At 51.0% G+C, this 17663-nt stretch overlaps 1 protein-coding gene across 1 annotated transcript in view; it reads right to left on the bottom strand.

The window, feature by feature from the left end:
• The window catches only part of LOC148430947 (atrial natriuretic peptide receptor 2-like), a gene marked incomplete at its 5' end in the record, with an annotated part of 72404 nt that extends 69520 nt beyond the window's left edge, over positions 1–2884 (bottom strand). The window contains one exon of the mRNA XM_088466408.1: positions 2780–2884. Within this exon, the coding sequence (XP_088322534.1) occupies positions 2780–2884 (105 nt within the window). The remainder of the gene's footprint in view (positions 1–2779) is intronic.
• Between the last annotated feature and the right edge of the window lie 14779 nt (positions 2885–17663).

The raw sequence follows: 17663 nt of genomic DNA, 5'->3' as shown, positions 1-17663 counted from the left end.
ATCTGTCCCACTATCACTCTACACCTAATACTGTGTTACTGTAATATCTGTCCCACTATCACTCTGCATCTAATACTGTGTTACTCTGATATGTCCCACTATCACTCTGCATCTAATGTGTTACTGTAATATCTGTCCCACTATCACTCTGCATCTAATACTGTTACTCTGATATCTGCCCCACTACAACTCTGCATCTAATACTGTTACTCTGATATCTGTCCCACTATCACACTGCACCTAATACTGTGTTACTGTAATATCTGCCCCACTATCACTCTACATCTAATACTGTGTTACTGTAATATCTGCCCCACTATCACTCTGCATTTAATACTGTGTTACTGTAATATCTGTCCCACTATCACTCTGCACCTAATACGGTGTTACTCTGATATCTGTCCCACTATCACTCTGCACCTAATACTGTTACTGTAATATCTGTCCCACTATCACTCTGCATCTAATACTGTGTTACTGTAATATCTGTCCCACTATCACTCTGCACCTAATACTGTGTTACTGTAATATCTGTCCCACTATCACTCTGCATCTAATACTGTGTAACTGTAATATCTGTCCCACTATCACTCTGCACCTAATACTGTGTTACTGTAATATCTGTCCCACTATCACTCTGCATCTAATACTGTGTTACTGTAATATCTGTCCCACTATCACTCTGCATCTAATACTGTTACTGTAATATCTGCCCCACTATCACTCTGCATCTAATACTGTTACTGTAATATCTGTCCCACTATCACTCTGCACCTAATACTGTTACTCTGATATCTGTCCCACTATCACTCTGCATCTAATACTGTGTTACTGTAATATCTGTCCCACTATCACTCTGCACCTAATACTGTTACTCTGATATCTGTCCCACTATCACTCTGCACCTAATACTGTGTTACTGTAATATCTGTCCCACTATCACTCTGCATCTAATACTGTGTTACTCTGATATCTGTCCCACTATCACTCTGCACCTAATACTGTGTTACTCTGATATCTGTCCCACTATCACTCTGCACCTAAAACTGTTACTCTGATATCTGCCCCACTATAACTCTGCACCTAATACTGTGTTACTGTAATATCTGTCCCACTATCACTCTGCATCTAATACTGTGTAACTGTAATATCTGTCCCACTATCACTCTGCACCTAATACTGTGTTACTGTAATATCTGTCCCACTATCACTCTGCACCTAATACTGTGTTACTGTAATATCTGCCCCACTATCACTCTGCATCTAATACTGTTACTGTAATATCTGCCCCACTATCACTCTGCATCTAATACTGTGTTACTGTAATATCTGTCCCACTATCACTCTGCACCTAATACTGTTACTCTGATATCTGTCCCACTATCACTCTGCACCTAATACTGTATTACTGTACTATCTGCCCCACTATCACTCTGCACCTAATACTGTTACTCTGATATCTGCCCCACTATCACTCTGCATCTAATACTGTTACTGTAATATCTGTCCCACTGTCACTCTGCACCTAATACTGTGTTACTCTGATATCTGCCCCATTATCACTCTGCATCTAATACTGTGTTACTCTGATATCTGTCCCATTATCACTCTGCATCTAATACTGTGTTACTCTGATATCTGTCCCACTATCACTCTGCACCTAATACTGTGTTACTCTGATATCTGTCCCACTATCACTCTGCACCTAATACTGTGTTACTCTGATATCTGTCCCACTATCACTCTGCACCTAATACTGTGTTACTCTGATATCTGTCCCACTATCACTCTGCACCTAATACTGTGTTACTGTAATATCTGCCCCACTATCACTCTGCATCTAATACTGTTACTGTAATATCTGCCCCACTATCACTCTGCATCTAATACTGTGTTACTGTAATATCTGTCCCACTATCACTCTGCACCTAATACTGTTACTCTGATATCTGTCCCACTATCACTCTGCACCTAATACTGTGTTACTGTAATATCTGTCCCACTATCACTCTGCATCTAATACTGTGTAACTATAATATCTGTCCCACTATCACTCTGCACCTAATACTGTGTTACTGTAATATCTGTCCCACTATCACTCTGCATCTAATACTGTGTTACTGTAATATCTGTCCCACTATCACTCTGCATCTAATACTGTTACTGTAATATCTGCCCCACTATCACTCTGCATCTAATACTGTGTTACTGTAATATCTGTCCCACTATCACTCTGCACCTAATACTGTTACTCTGATATCTGTCCCACTATCACTCTGCATCTAATACTGTGTTACTGTAATATCTGTCCCACTATCACTCTGCATCTAATACTGTTACTCTGATATCTGTCCCACTATCACTCTGCACCTAATACTGTGTTACTGTAATATCTGTCCCACTATCACTCTGCATCTAATACTGTGTAACTGTAATATCTGTCCCACTATCACTCTGCACCTAATACTGTGTTACTGTAATATCTGTCCCACTATCACTCTGCATCTAATACTGTGTTACTGTAATATCTGTCCCACTATCACTCTGCAACTAGTACTGTGTTACTGTAATATCTGTCCCACTATCACTCTGCATCTAATACTGTGTTACTGTAATATCTGTCCCACTATCACTCTGCACCTAATACTGTGTTACTGTAATATCTGTCCCACTATCAGAAAGCATCTATAACTATGTTATTCTAGTGCTTGCCACTGAACTAAATTAACTGTGTCAGTTAAGTTACCCTTGTAGTGTAAAATAATGTCCAGTGTTGTACCTGCAAGCTTCCCCGGGGGCAATATTCTGTCACAATGCAGATGTTTGGGGGGTCTATACATGCACCCAGGAACCGCGTTAGATGGTTGAACTGAACATCCCTCATCTGTGTGAGAAAAGATGGGTGAGATGATTTGAAATTACAGATAGCCCACAATACCCATACATTATATAGTATACAATCATACATAGTGACCCGAGCCTCCGTGCACTATATGGAGAACATAAGGAATAGGGGACACGGATCATATATAGTGACCCGAGCCTCCCTGCGTTATATGGGGAACATAAGGAATAGGTGACACGGATTATATATAGTGACCCGAGCCTCCCTGCGTTATATGGGGAACATAAGGAATAGGTGACACGGATCATATATAGTGACCCGAGCCTCCCTGCGTTATATGTGGAACATAAGGAATAGGTGACACAGATCATATATAGTGACCCGAGCCTCCCTGCGTTATATGGAGAACATAAGGAATAGGGGACACAGATCATATATAGTGACCCGAGCCTCCCTGCGTTATATGGGGAACATAAGGAATAGGGGACACGGATCATATATAGTGACCCGAGCCTCCCTGCGTTATATGGGGAACATAAGGAATAGGTGACACAGATCATATATAGTGACCCGAGCCTCCCTGCGTTATATGGTGAACATAAGGAATAGGGGACACAGATCATATATAGTGACCCGAGCCTCCCTGCGTTATATGGGGAACATAAGGAATAGGTGACACAGATTATATATAGTGACCCGATCCTCCCTGCATTATATAGGGAATATAAGGAATAGGTGACACAGATCATATATAGTGACCCGAGCCTCCCTGCGTTATATGGGGAACATAAGGAATAGGGGACACAGATTATATATAGTGACCCGAGCCTCCCTGCGTTATATGGGGAACATAAGGAATAGGGGACACAGATCATATATAGTGACCCCAGCCTCCCTGCGTTATATGGGGAACATAAGGAATAGGTGACACGGATCATATATAATGACCCGAGCCTCCCTGCGTTATATGGGGAACATAAGGAATAGGGGACACGGATCATATATAGTGACCCGAGCCTCCCTGCTTTATATGGGGAACATAAGGAATAGGGGACACAGATCATATATAGTGACCCGAGCCTCCCTGCTTTATATGGGGAACATAAGGAATAGGGGACACAGATCATATATAGTGACCCGAGCCTCCCTGCGTTATATGGGGAACATAAGGAATAGGTGATAGAGATCATATATAGTGACCCCAGCCTCCCTGCGTTATATGGGGAACATAAGGAATAGGTGACACGGATCATATATAGTGACCCCAGCCTCCCTGCGTTATATGGGGAACATAAGGAATAGGGGACACAGATCATATATAGTGACCCGAGCCTCCCTGCTTTATATGGGGAACATAAGGAATAGGTGACATAGATCATATATACCAGCTGTGAGTAACGGGGCACTAACAAAAAATACATTTTGTTCAATCAATTCTTAATTACCAGATACCCACAAAATCAGGGGGCTGATATGAGCACCAGTATTTACAGCACAGGACTGTTCTTTACAAGGATTGGGAAGGGGGGCACAGTTTTTTGTGCCAGTCATTAGAGGGGTCCCATATGTACAGGCTATATCTGGTGTGCACTATAACAGGGGCCCCATACGTACAGGCTATATCTGGTGTGCACTATAACAGGGGCCTCATACTGTACAGGCTATAGCTGGTGTGCACTATAACAGGGCCTCATACTGTACAGGCTATAGCTGGTGTGCACTATAACAGGGGCCTCATACTGTACAGGCTATAGCTGGTGTGCACTATAACAGAGGCCTCATACTGTACAGGCTATATCTGGTGTGCACTATAACAGGGGCCTCATACTGTACAGGCTATATGTGGTGTGCACTATAACAGGGGCCTCATACTGTACAGGCTATATCTGGTGTGCACTATAACAGGGGCCACATATGTACAGGCTGTAGCTGGTGTGCACTATAACAGGGGCCTCACACTGTACAGGCTATAGCTGGTGTGCACTATAACAGAGGCCTCATACTGTACAGGCTATAGCTGGTGTGCACTATAACAGGGGCCTCATACTGTACAGGCTATATCTGGTGTGCACTATAACAGGGGCCTCATACTGTACAGGCTATATCTGGTGTGCACTATAACAGGGGCCACATATGTACAGGCTGTAGCTGGTGTGCACTATAACAGGGCCTCATACTGTACAGGCTATATCTGGTGTGCACTATAACAGGGACCCCATACTGTACAGGCTATAGCTGGTGTGCACTATAACAGGGGCCTCATACTGTACAGGCTATATCTGGTGTGCACTATAACAGAGGCCTCATACTGTACAGGCTATATCTGGTGTGCACTATAACAGGGGCCTCATACTGTACAGGCTATAGCTGGTGTGCACTATAACAGGGGCCTCATACTGTACAGGCTATATCTGGTGTGCACTATAACAGGGGCCACATATGTACAGGCTGTAGCTGGTGTGCACTATAACAGGGCCTCATACTGTACAGGCTATATCTGGTGTGCACTATAACAGGGACCTCATACTGTACAGGCTATAGCTGGTGTGCACTATAACAGGGGCCTCATACTGTACAGGCTATAGCTGGTGTGCACTATAACAGGGGCCTCATACTGTACAGGCTGTAGCTGGTGTACACTATAACAGGGGCCACATATGTACAGGCTGTAGCTGGTGTGCACTATAACAGGGACCACATATGTACAGACTATAGCTGGTGTACACTATAACAGGGACCCCATACTGTACAGGCTATAGCTGGTGTGCACTATAACAGAGGCCCCATACTGTACAGGCTATAGCTGGTGTGCACTATAACAGGGGCCTCATACTGTACAGGCTATAGCTGGTGTGCACTATAACAGGGACCTCATACTGTACAGGCTATAGCTGGTGTGCACTATAACAGGGCCTCATACTGTACAGGCTATAGCTGGTGTGCACTATAACAGGGGTCCCATACTGTACAGACTATATCTGGTGTGCACTATAACAGGGGCCTCATACTGTACAGGCTATAGCTGGTGTGCACTATAACAGGGGCCTCATACTGTACAGGCTATAGCTGGTGTGCACTATAACAGGGGCCTCATACTGTACAGGCTATAGCTGGTGTGCACTATAACAGGGACCTCATACTGTACAGGCTATAGCTGGTGTGCCCTATAACAGGGACCTCATACTGTACAGGCTATATCTGGTGTGCACTATAACAGGGACCCCATACTGTACAGGCTGTAGCTGGTGTGCACTATAACAGGGGCCTCATACTGTACAGGCTATAGCTGGTGTGCACTATAACAGAGGCCTCATACTGTACAGGCTATAGCTGGTGTACACTATAACAGGGCCTCATACTGTACAGGCTGTAGCTGGTGTGCACTATAACAGGGGCCTCATACTGTACAGGCTATAGCTGGTGTGCACTATAACAGAGGCCCCATACTGTACAGGCTATAGCTGGTGTGCACTATAACAGGGGCCTCATACTGTACAGGCTATAGCTGGTGTACACTATAACAGGGCCTCATACTGTACAGGCTATATCTGGTGTGCACTATAACAGAGGCCTCATACTGTACAGGCTATATCTGGTGTGCACTATAACAGAGGCCTCATACTGTACAGGCTATAGCTGGTGTGCACTATAACAGAGGCCTCATACTGTACAGGCTATATCTGGTGTGCACTATAACAGGGGCCTCATACTGTACAGGCTATAGCTGGTGTACACTATAACAGGGCCTCATACTGTACAGGCTATATCTGGTGTGCACTATAACAGGGGCCTCATACTGTACAGGTTATAGCTGGTGTGCACTATAACAGGGGCCTCATACTGTACAGGCTGTAGCTGGTGTACACTATAACAGGGGCCTCATACTGTACAGGCTATAGCTGGTGTACACTATAACAGGGGCCTCATACTGTACAGGCTATAGCTGGTGTGCACTATAACAGGGGCCTCATACTGTACAGGCTGTAGCTGGTGTGCACTATAACAGGGACCTCATACTGTACAGGCTATAGCTGGTGTGCACTATAACAGGGAGCCCATACTGTACAGGCTATAGCTGGTGTGCACTATAACAGGGGCCCCATACTGTACAGGCTATAGCTGGTGTGCACTATAACAGAGGCCTCATACTGTACAGGCTATAGCTGGTGTGCACTATAACAGGGGCCTCATACTGTACAGGCTATAGCTGGTGTGCACTATAACAGGGACCTCATACTGTACAGGCTATAGCTGGTGTGCACTATAACAGGGGCCTCATACTGTACAGGCTGTAGCTGGTGTGCACTATAACAGGGACCCCATACTGTACAGGCTATAGCTGGTGTGCACTATAACAGAGGCCTCAAACTGTACAGGCTGTAGCTGGTGTGCACTATAACAGGGACCCCATACTGTACAGGCTATAGCTGGTGTGCACTATAACAGGGAGCCCATACTGTACAGGCTATAGCTGGTGTGCACTATAACAGGGAGCCCATACTGTACAGGGTATAGCTGGTGTGCACTATAACAGGGGCCTCATACTGTACAGGCTGTAGCTGGTGTACACTATAACAGGGGCCTCATACTGTACAGGCTATAGCTGGTGTGCACTATAACAGGGACCTCATACTGTACAGTGAGAGCGGTCTGCCCGACACGGCTTACAAACAGACAGCTGCCAGCCAGATGAGGGAGCCGGCTGGAGATGACGTCACTAATGAGCTCCGTCTTCTGGCTCCCCCGCAGCATGTGATGGGAGAGACGTCACGACACCTCTCCCATGCAGGAGAATAGCGGCCGGGACTCAGAGCGGATCAGGTAACTTGTGTTTTTTTCTGTGTGTGTGTGCAGGCGGGGGGGCACTGTATAGTGGGGACTACTACTGGGGGCACTGTATAGTGGGGAATACTACTGGGGGCACTGTATAGGAGGGACTACTACTGGGGGCACTGTATAGGAGGGAATACTACTGGGGGCACTGTATAGGAGGGACTACTACTGGGGGCACTGTATAGGAGGGACTACTACTGGGGGCACTGTATAGGAGGGACTACTACTGGGGGCACTGTATAGGAGGGACTACTACTGGGGGCACTGTATAGGAGGGACTACTACTGGGGGCACTGTATAGGAGGGACTACTACTGGGGGGCACTGTATAGGAGGGACTACTACTGGGGGCACTGTATAGGAGGGACTACTACTGGGGGCACTGTATAGGGGGGACTTCTCCTGGGGGCACTGTATAGGGGGGACTACTACTGGGGGCACTGTATAGGGGGGACTACTACTGGGGGCACTGTATAGGGGGGACTTCTCCTGGGGGCACTGTATAGTGGGGACTACTACTGGGGGCACTGTATAGGAGGGACTACTACTGGGGTCAATGCAGCATAGGGGAGCACTACTACTGGGGGCACTGTATAGTGGGGACTATTACTGGGGGCACTGTATAGTGGGGACTACTACTGCGTTCACTGTATAGGGGGGACTACTACTGTGTGCACTGTATAGGGGGGACTACTACGGGGGGCACTGTAGAGGGGGGACTACTACTGGGGGCACTGTATAGTGGGAACTACTACTGGGTCAATGCAGCATAGGGGAGCACTACTACTGGGGGCACTGTATAGTGGGGACTACTACTGGGTGCACTGTATAGGGGGGACTACTACTGGGGGCACTGTATAGGGGGAACTTCTCCTGGGGGCACTGTATAGTGGGGACTACTACTGGGTGCACTGTATAGGGGGGACTACTACTGGGGGCACTGTATAGGGGGGACTTCTCCTGGGGGCACTGTATAGGGGGGACTACTACTGGGGGCACTGTATAGGGGGGACTTCTCCTGGGGGCACTGTATAGTGGGGACTACTACTGGGGGCACTGTATAGGGGGGACTACTACTGGGGGCACTGTATAGGGGGGACTACTACTGTGGGCACTGTATAGGGGGGACTTCTCCTGGGGGCACTGTATAGTGGGGACTACTACTGGGGGCACTGTATAGGAGGGACTACTACTGGGGTCAATGCAGCATAGGGGAGCACTACTACTGGGGGCACTGTATAGGAGGGACTACTACTGGGGTCAATGCAGCATAGGGGGGCACTACTACTGGGGGCACTGTATAGTGGGGACTAGTACTGGGGGCACTGTATAGGAGGGACTACTACTGGGGTCAATGCAGCATAGGGGGGCACTACTACTGGGGTCAATGCAGCATAGGGGGGCACTACTACTGGGGGCACTGTATAGGGGGAACTACTACTGGGGGCACTGTATAGTGGGAACTACTACTGGGGTCAATGCAGCATAGGGGGGAACTACTACTGGGGTCAATGCAGCATAGGGGGCACTACTACTGGGGGCACTGTATAGTGGGGACTACTACTGGGGGCACTGTATAGTGGGGACTACTACTGGGGGCACTGTATAGTGGGGACTTCTCCTGGGGGCACTGTATAGTGGGGACTACTACTGGGTGCACTGTATAGGGGGGACTACAACTGGGGGAAATGTATAGGGGGGACTTCTCCTGGGGGCACTGTATAGTGGGGACTACTACTGGGTGCACTGTATAGGGGGGACTACTACTGGGGGCACTGTATAGGGGGGACTACTACTGGGGGCACTGTATAGGGGGGACTTCTCCTGGGGGCACTGTATAGTGGGGACTACTACTGGGGGCACTGTATAGGAGGGACTACTACTGGGGTCAATGCAGCATAGGGGAGCACTACTACTGGGGGCACTGTATAGGAGGGACTACTACTGGGGTCAATGCAGCATAGGGGAGCACTACTACTGGGGGCACTGTATAGTGGGGACTATTACTGGGGGCACTGTATAGTGGGGACTACTACTGCGTGCACTGTATAGGGGGGACTACTACTGGGGGCACTGTATAGGGGGGACTACTACGGGGGGCACTGTATAGGGGGAACTACTACTGGGTCAATGCAGCACAGGGGAGCACTACTACTGGGGGCACTGTATAGTGGGGACTACTACTGGGTGCACTGTATAGGGGGGACTACTACTGGGGGCACTGTATAAGGGGGACTTCTCCTGGGGGCACTGTATAGTGGGGACTACTACTGGGGGCACTGTATAGGAGGGACTACTACTGAGGGCACTGTATAGTGGGGACTACTACTGGGGGCACTGTATAGTGGGGACTACTACTGGGGGCACTGTATAGGAGGGACTACTACTGGGGGCACTGTATAGTGGGAACTACTACTGGGGTCAATGCAGCATAGGGGGGAACTACTACTGGGGTCAATGCAGCATAGGGGGCACTAGTACTGGGGGCACTGTATAGTGGGGACTACTACTGGGGGCACTGTATAGTGGGGACTACTACTGGGGGCACTGTATAGGAGGGACTACTACTGGGGGCACTGTATAGTGGGAACTACTACTGGGGTCAATGCAGCATAGGGGGGAACTACTACTGGGGTCAATGCAGCATAGGGGGCACTAGTACTGGGGGCACTGTATAGTGGGGACTACTACTGGGGGCACTGTATAGTGGGGACTACTACTGGGGGCACTGTATAGTGGGGACTACTACTGGGGTCAATGCAGCATAGGGGGGCACTACTACTGCGGTCAATGCAGCATAGGGGGGCACAACTACTGGGGGTACTGTATAAGGGGCACTACTACTGGGGGCACTGTATAGTGGGGACTACTACTAGGGGCACTGTATAGGAGGAACTACTACTGGGGGCACTGAATAGGAGGGACTACTACTGGGGTCAATGCAGCATAGGGGGCACTACTACTGGGGGCACTGTATAGTGGGGACTACTACTGGGGGCACTGTATAGGAGGGACTACAACTTGGGTCAATGCAACATAGGGGGGGCACTACTACTGGGGGCACTGTATAGTGGGGACTACTACTGGGGGCACTGTATAGTGGGGACTACTACTGGGGGCACTGTATAGTGGGGAATACTACTGGGGGCACTGTATAGGAGGGACTACTACTGGGGGCACTGTATAGGAGGGACTACTACTGGGGGCACTGTATAGGAGGGACTACTACTGGGGGCACTGTATAGTGGGGACTACTACTGGGGGCACTGTATAGGAGGGACTACTACTGGGGGCACTGTATAGGAGGGACTACTACTGGGGGCACTGTATAGGAGGGACTACTACTGGGGGCACTGTATAGGAGGGACTACTACTGGGGGCACTGTATAGGAGGGACTACTACTGGGGGCACTGTATAGGAGGGACTACTACTGGGGGCACTGTATAGGAGGGACTACTACTGGGGGCACTGTATAGTGGGGACTACTACTGGGGGCACTGTATAGGAGGGACTACTACTGGGGGCACTGTATAGGAGGGACTACTACTGGGGGCACTGTATAGGAGGGACTACTACTGGGGGCACTGTATAGTGGGGACTACTACTGGGGGCACTGTATAGGAGGGACTACTACTGGGGTCAATGCAGCATAGGGGGCACTACTACTGGGGGCAATGTATAGTGGGGAATACTACTGGGGGCACTGTATAGGAGGGACTACTACTGGGGGCACTGTATAGGAGGGACTACTACTGGGGGCACTGTAAAGGAGGGACTACTACTGGGGGCACTGTATAGTGGGGACTACTACTGGGGGCACTGTATAGGAGGGACTACTACTGGGGTCAATGCAGCATAGGGGGCACTACTACTGGGGGCACTGTATAGTGGGGACTACTGGGGGCACTGTATAGTGGGGACTACTTCTGGGGGCACTGTATAGGAGGGACTACTACTGGGGTCAATGCAGCATAGGGGGCACTATTACTGGGGGCACTGTATAGTGGGGACTACTACTGGGGGCACTGTATAGGAGGGACTACTACTGGGGTCAATGCAGCATAGGGGAGCACTACTACTGGGGGCACTGTATAGTGGGGACTATTACTGGGGGCACTGTATAGTGGGGACTACTACTGCGTTCACTGTATAGGGGGGACTACTACTGTGTGCACTGTATAGGGGGGACTACTACGGGGGGCACTGTATAGGGGGTACTACTACTGGGGGCACTGTATAGGGGGAACTACTACTGGGTCAATGCAGCATAGGGGAGCACTACTACTGGGGGCACTGTATAGTGGGGACTACTACTGGGTGCACTGTATAGGGGGGACTACTACTGGGGGCACTGTATAGGGGGAACTTCTCCTGGGGGCACTGTATAGTGGGGACTACTACTGGGTGCACTGTATAGGGGGGACTACTACTGGGGGCACTGTATAGGGGGGACTTCTCCTGGGGGCACTGTATAGGGGGGACTACTACTGGGGGCACTGTATAGGGGGGACTTCTCCTGGGGGCACTGTATAGTGGGGACTACTACTGGGGGCACTGTATAGGGGGGACTACTACTGGGGGCACAGTATAGGGGGGACTACTACTGTGGGCACTGTATAGGGGGGACTTCTCCTGGGGGCACTGTATAGTGGGGACTACTACTGGGGGCACTGTATAGGAGGGACTACTACTGGGGTCAATGCAGCATAGGGGAGCACTACTACTGGGGGCACTGTATAGTGGGGACTATTACTGGGGGCACTGTATAGTGGGGACTACTACTGCGTTCACTGTATAGGGGGGACTACTACTGTGTGCACTGTATAGGGGGGACTACTACGGGGGGCACTGTAGAGGGGGGACTACTACTGGGGGCACTGTAGAGGGGGGAATACTACTGGGTCAATGCAGCATAGGGGAGCACTACTACTGGGGGCACTGTATAGTGGGGACTACTACTGGGTGCACTGTATAGGGGGGACTACTACTGGGGGCACTGTATAGGGGGAACTTCTCCTGGGGGCACTGTATAGTGGGGACTACTACTGGGGGCACTGTATAGGGGGGACTACTACTGGGGGCACTGTATAGGGGGGACTTCTCCTGGGGGCACTGTATAGGGGGGACTACTACGGGGGGCATTGTAGAGGGGGGACTACTACTGGGGGCACTGTATAGTGGGAACTACTACTGGGTCAATGCAGCATAGGGGAGCACTACTACTGGGGGCACTGTATAGGAGGGACTACTACTGGGGTCAATGCAGCATAGGGGAGCACTACTACTGGGGGCACTATATAGTGGGGACTATTACTTGGGGCACTGTATAGTGGGGACTACTACTGCGTGCACTGTATAGGGGGGACTACTACTGGGGGCACTGTATAGGGGGGACTACTACGGGGGGCACTGTATAGGGGGAACTACTACTGGGTCAATGCAGCACAGGGGAGCACTACTACTGGGGGCACTGTATAGTGGGGACTACTACTGGGTGCACTGTATAGGGGGGACTACTACTGGGGGCACTGTATAAGGGGGACTTCTCCTGGGGGCACTGTATAGTGGGGACTACTACTGGGGGCACTGTATAGGAGGGACTACTACTGGGGGCACTGTATAGTGGGGACTACTACTGGGGGCACTGTATAGTGGGAACTACTACTGGGGGCACTGTATAGGAGGGACTACTACTGGGGGCACTGTATAGGAGGGACTACTACTGGGGGCACTGTATAGTGGGAACTACTACTGGGGTCAATGCAGCATAGGGGGGAACTACTACTGGGGTCAATGCAGCATAGAGGGCACTAGTACTGGGGGCACTGTATAGTGGGGACTACTACTGGGGGCACTGTATAGTGGGGACTACTACTGGGGGCACTGTATAGGAGGGACTACTACTGGGGGCACTGTATAGTGGGAACTACTACTGGGGTCAATGCAGCATAGGGGGGAACTACTACTGGGGTCAATGCAGCATAGGGGGCACTAGTACTGGGGGCACTGTATAGTGGGGACTACTACTGGGGGCACTGTATAGTGGGGACTACTACTGGGGGCACTGTATAGTGGGGACTACTACTGGGGTCAATGCAGCATAGGGGGGCACTACTACTGCGGTCAATGCAGCATAGGGGGGCACAACTACTGGGGGTACTGTATAAGGGGCACTACTACTGGGGGCACTGTATAGTGGGGACTACTACTAGGGGCACTGTATAGGAGGAACTACTACTGGGGGCACTGAATAGGAAGGACTACTACTGGGGTCAATGCAGCATAGGGGGCACTACTACTGGGGGCACTGTATAGTGGGGACTACTACTGGGGGCACTGTATAGGAGGGACTACAACTTGGGTCAATGCAACATAGGGGGGGCACTACTACTGGGGGCACTGTATAGTGGGGACTACTACTGGGGGCACTGTATAGTGGGGACTACTACTGGGGGCACTGTATAGTGGGGAATACTACTGGGGGCACTGTATAGGAGGGACTACTAATGGGGGCACTGTATAGGAGGGACTACTACTGGGGGCACTGTATAGGAGGGACTACTACTGGGGGCACTGTATAGTGGGGACTACTACTGGGGGCACTGTATAGGAGGGACTACTACTGGGGGCACTGTATAGGAGGGACTACTACTGGGGGCACTGTATAGGAGGGACTACTACTGGGGGCACTGTATAGGAGGGACTACTACTGGGGGCACTGTATAGGAGGGACTACTACTGGGGGCACTGTATAGGAGGGACTACTACTGGGGGCACTGTATAGGAGGGACTACTACTGGGGGCACTGTATAGTGGGGACTACTACTGGGGGCACTGTATAGGAGGGACTACTACTGGGGGCACTGTATAGGAGGGACTACTACTGGGGGCACTGTATAGGAGGGACTACTACTGGGGGCACTGTATAGTGGGGACTACTACTGGGGGCACTGTATAGGAGGGACTACTACTGGGGTCAATGCAGCATAGGGGGCACTACTACTGGGGGCACTGTATAGTGGGGAATACTACTGGGGGCACTGTATAGGAGGGACTACTACTGGGGGCACTGTATAGGAGGGACTACTACTGGGGGCACTGTAAAGGAGGGACTACTACTGGGGGCACTGTATAGTGGGGACTACTACTGGGGGCACTGTATAGGAGGGACTACTACTGGGGTCAATGCAGCATAGGGGGCACTACTACTGGGGGCACTGTATAGTGGGGACTACTGGGGGCACTGTATAGTGGGGACTACTTCTGGGGGCACTGTATAGGAGGGACTACTACTGGGGTCAATGCAGCATAGGGGGCACTATTACTGGGGGCACTGTATAGTGGGGACTACTACTGGGGGCACTGTATAGGAGGGACTACTACTGGGGTCAATGCAGCATAGGGGAGCACTACTACTGGGGGCACTGTATAGTGGGGACTATTACTGGGGGCACTGTATAGTGGGGACTACTACTGCGTTCACTGTATAGGGGGGACTACTACTGTGTGCACTGTATAGGGGGGACTACTACGGGGGGCACTGTATAGGGGGTACTACTACTGGGGGCACTGTATAGGGGGAACTACTACTGGGTCAATGCAGCATAGGGGAGCACTACTACTGGGGGCACTGTATAGTGGGGACTACTACTGGGTGCACTGTATAGGGGGGACTACTACTGGGGGCACTGTATAGGGGGAACTTCTCCTGGGGGCACTGTATAGTGGGGACTACTACTGGGTGCACTGTATAGGGGGGACTACTACTGGGGGCACTGTATAGGGGGGACTTCTCCTGGGGGCACTGTATAGGGGGGACTACTACTGGGGGCACTGTATAGGGGGGACTTCTCCTGGGGGCACTGTATAGTGGGGACTACTACTGGGGGCACTGTATAGGGGGGACTACTACTGGGGGCACAGTATAGGGGGGACTACTACTGTGGGCACTGTATAGGGGGGACTTCTCCTGGGGGCACTGTATAGTGGGGACTACTACTGGGGGCACTGTATAGGAGGGACTACTACTGGGGTCAATGCAGCATAGGGGAGCACTACTACTGGGGGCACTGTATAGTGGGGACTACTACTGGGTGCACTGTATAGGGGGGACTACTACTGGGGGCACTGTATAGGGGGAACTTCTCCTGGGGGCACTGTATAGTGGGGACTACTACTGGGTGCACTGTATAGGGGGGACTACTACTGGGGGCACTGTATAGGGGGGACTTCTCCTGGGGGCACTGTATAGGGGGGACTACTACTGGGGGCACTGTATAGGGGGGACTTCTCCTGGGGGCACTGTATAGTGGGGACTACTACTGGGGGCACTGTATAGGGGGGACTACTACTGTGGGCACTGTATAGGGGAGACTTCTCCTGGGGGCACTGTATAGTGGGGACTACTACTGGGGGCACTGTATAGGAGGGACTACTACTGGGGTCAATGCAGCATAGGGGAGCACTACTACTGGGGGCACTGTATAGGAGGGACTACTACTGGGGTCAATGCAGCATAGGGGGGCACTACTACTGGGGGCACTGTATAGTGGGGACTAGTACTGGGGACACTGTATAGGAGGGACTACTACTGGGGTCAATGCAGCATAGGGGGGCACTACTACTGGGGTCAATGCAGCATAGGGGGGCACTACTACTGGGGGCACTGTATAGGGGGAACTACTACTGGGGGCACTGTATAGTGGGAACTACTACTGGGGTCAATGCAGCATAGGGGGGAACTACTACTGGGGTCAATGCAGCATAGGGGGCACTACTACTGGGGGCACTGTATAGTGGGGACTACTACTGGGGGCACTATATAGTGGGGACTACTACTGGGGGCACTGTATAGTGGGGACTACTACTGGGGGCACTGTATAGTGGGGACTTCTCCTGGGGGCACTGTATAGTGGGGACTACTACTGGGTGCACTGTATAGGGGGGACTACAACTGGGGGCAATGTATAGGGGGGACTTCTCCTGGGGGCACTGTATAGTGGGGACTACTACTGGGTGCACTGTATAGGGGGGACTACTACTGGGGGCACTGTATAGGGGGGACTACTACTGGGGGCACTGTATAGGGGGGACTTCTCCTGGGGGCACTGTATAGTGGGGACTACTACTGGGGGCACTGTATAGGAGGGACTACTACTGGGGTCAATGAAGCATAGGGGAGCACTACTACTGGGGGCACTGTATAGGAGGGACTACTACTGGGGTCAATGCAGCATAGGGGAGCACTACTACTGGGGGCACTGTATAGTGGGGACTATTACTGGGGGCACTGTATAGTGGGGACTACTACTGCGTGCACTGTATAGGGGGGACTACTACTGGGGGCACTGTATAGGGGGGACTACTACGGGGGGCACTGTATAAGGGGAACTACTACTGGGTCAATGCAGCACAGGGGAGCACTACTACTGGGGGCACTGTATAGTGGGGACTACTACTGGGTGCACTGTATAGGGGGGACTACTACTGGGGGCACTGTATAGGGGGGACTTCTCCTGGGGGCACTGTATAGTGGGGACTACTACTGGGGGCACTGTATAGGGGGGACTACTACTGGGGGCACTGTATAGGGGGGACTACTACTGGGGGCACTGTATAGGGGGGACTTCTCCTGGGGGCACTGTATAGGAGGGACTACTACTGGGGTCAATGCAGCATAGGGGAGCACTACTACTGGGGGCACTGTATAGTGGGGACTATTACTGGGGGCACTGTATAGTGGGGACTACTACTGCGTGCACTGTATAGGAGGGACTACTACTGGGGGCACTGTATAGGGGGGACTACTACGGGGGGCACTGTATAGGGGGAACTACTACTGGGTCAATGCAGCACAGGGGAGCACTACTACTGGGGGCACTGTATAGGGGGCACTACTACTGGGTGCACTGTATAGGGGGGACTACTACTGGGGGCACTGTATAGGGGGGACTTCTCCTGGGGGCACTGTATAGTGGGGACTACT

The sequence above is a fragment of the Taudactylus pleione genome, unplaced genomic scaffold, assembly GCF_031769625.1.
Source record: "Taudactylus pleione unplaced genomic scaffold, aTauple2 ptg003059l, whole genome shotgun sequence".
In the NCBI taxonomy this organism is placed as follows: domain Eukaryota; kingdom Metazoa; phylum Chordata; class Amphibia; order Anura; family Myobatrachidae; genus Taudactylus; species Taudactylus pleione.
The sequence above is the reverse complement of the archived record's forward strand: the minus strand, read 5'-3'. Positions and strand labels throughout refer to the sequence as shown.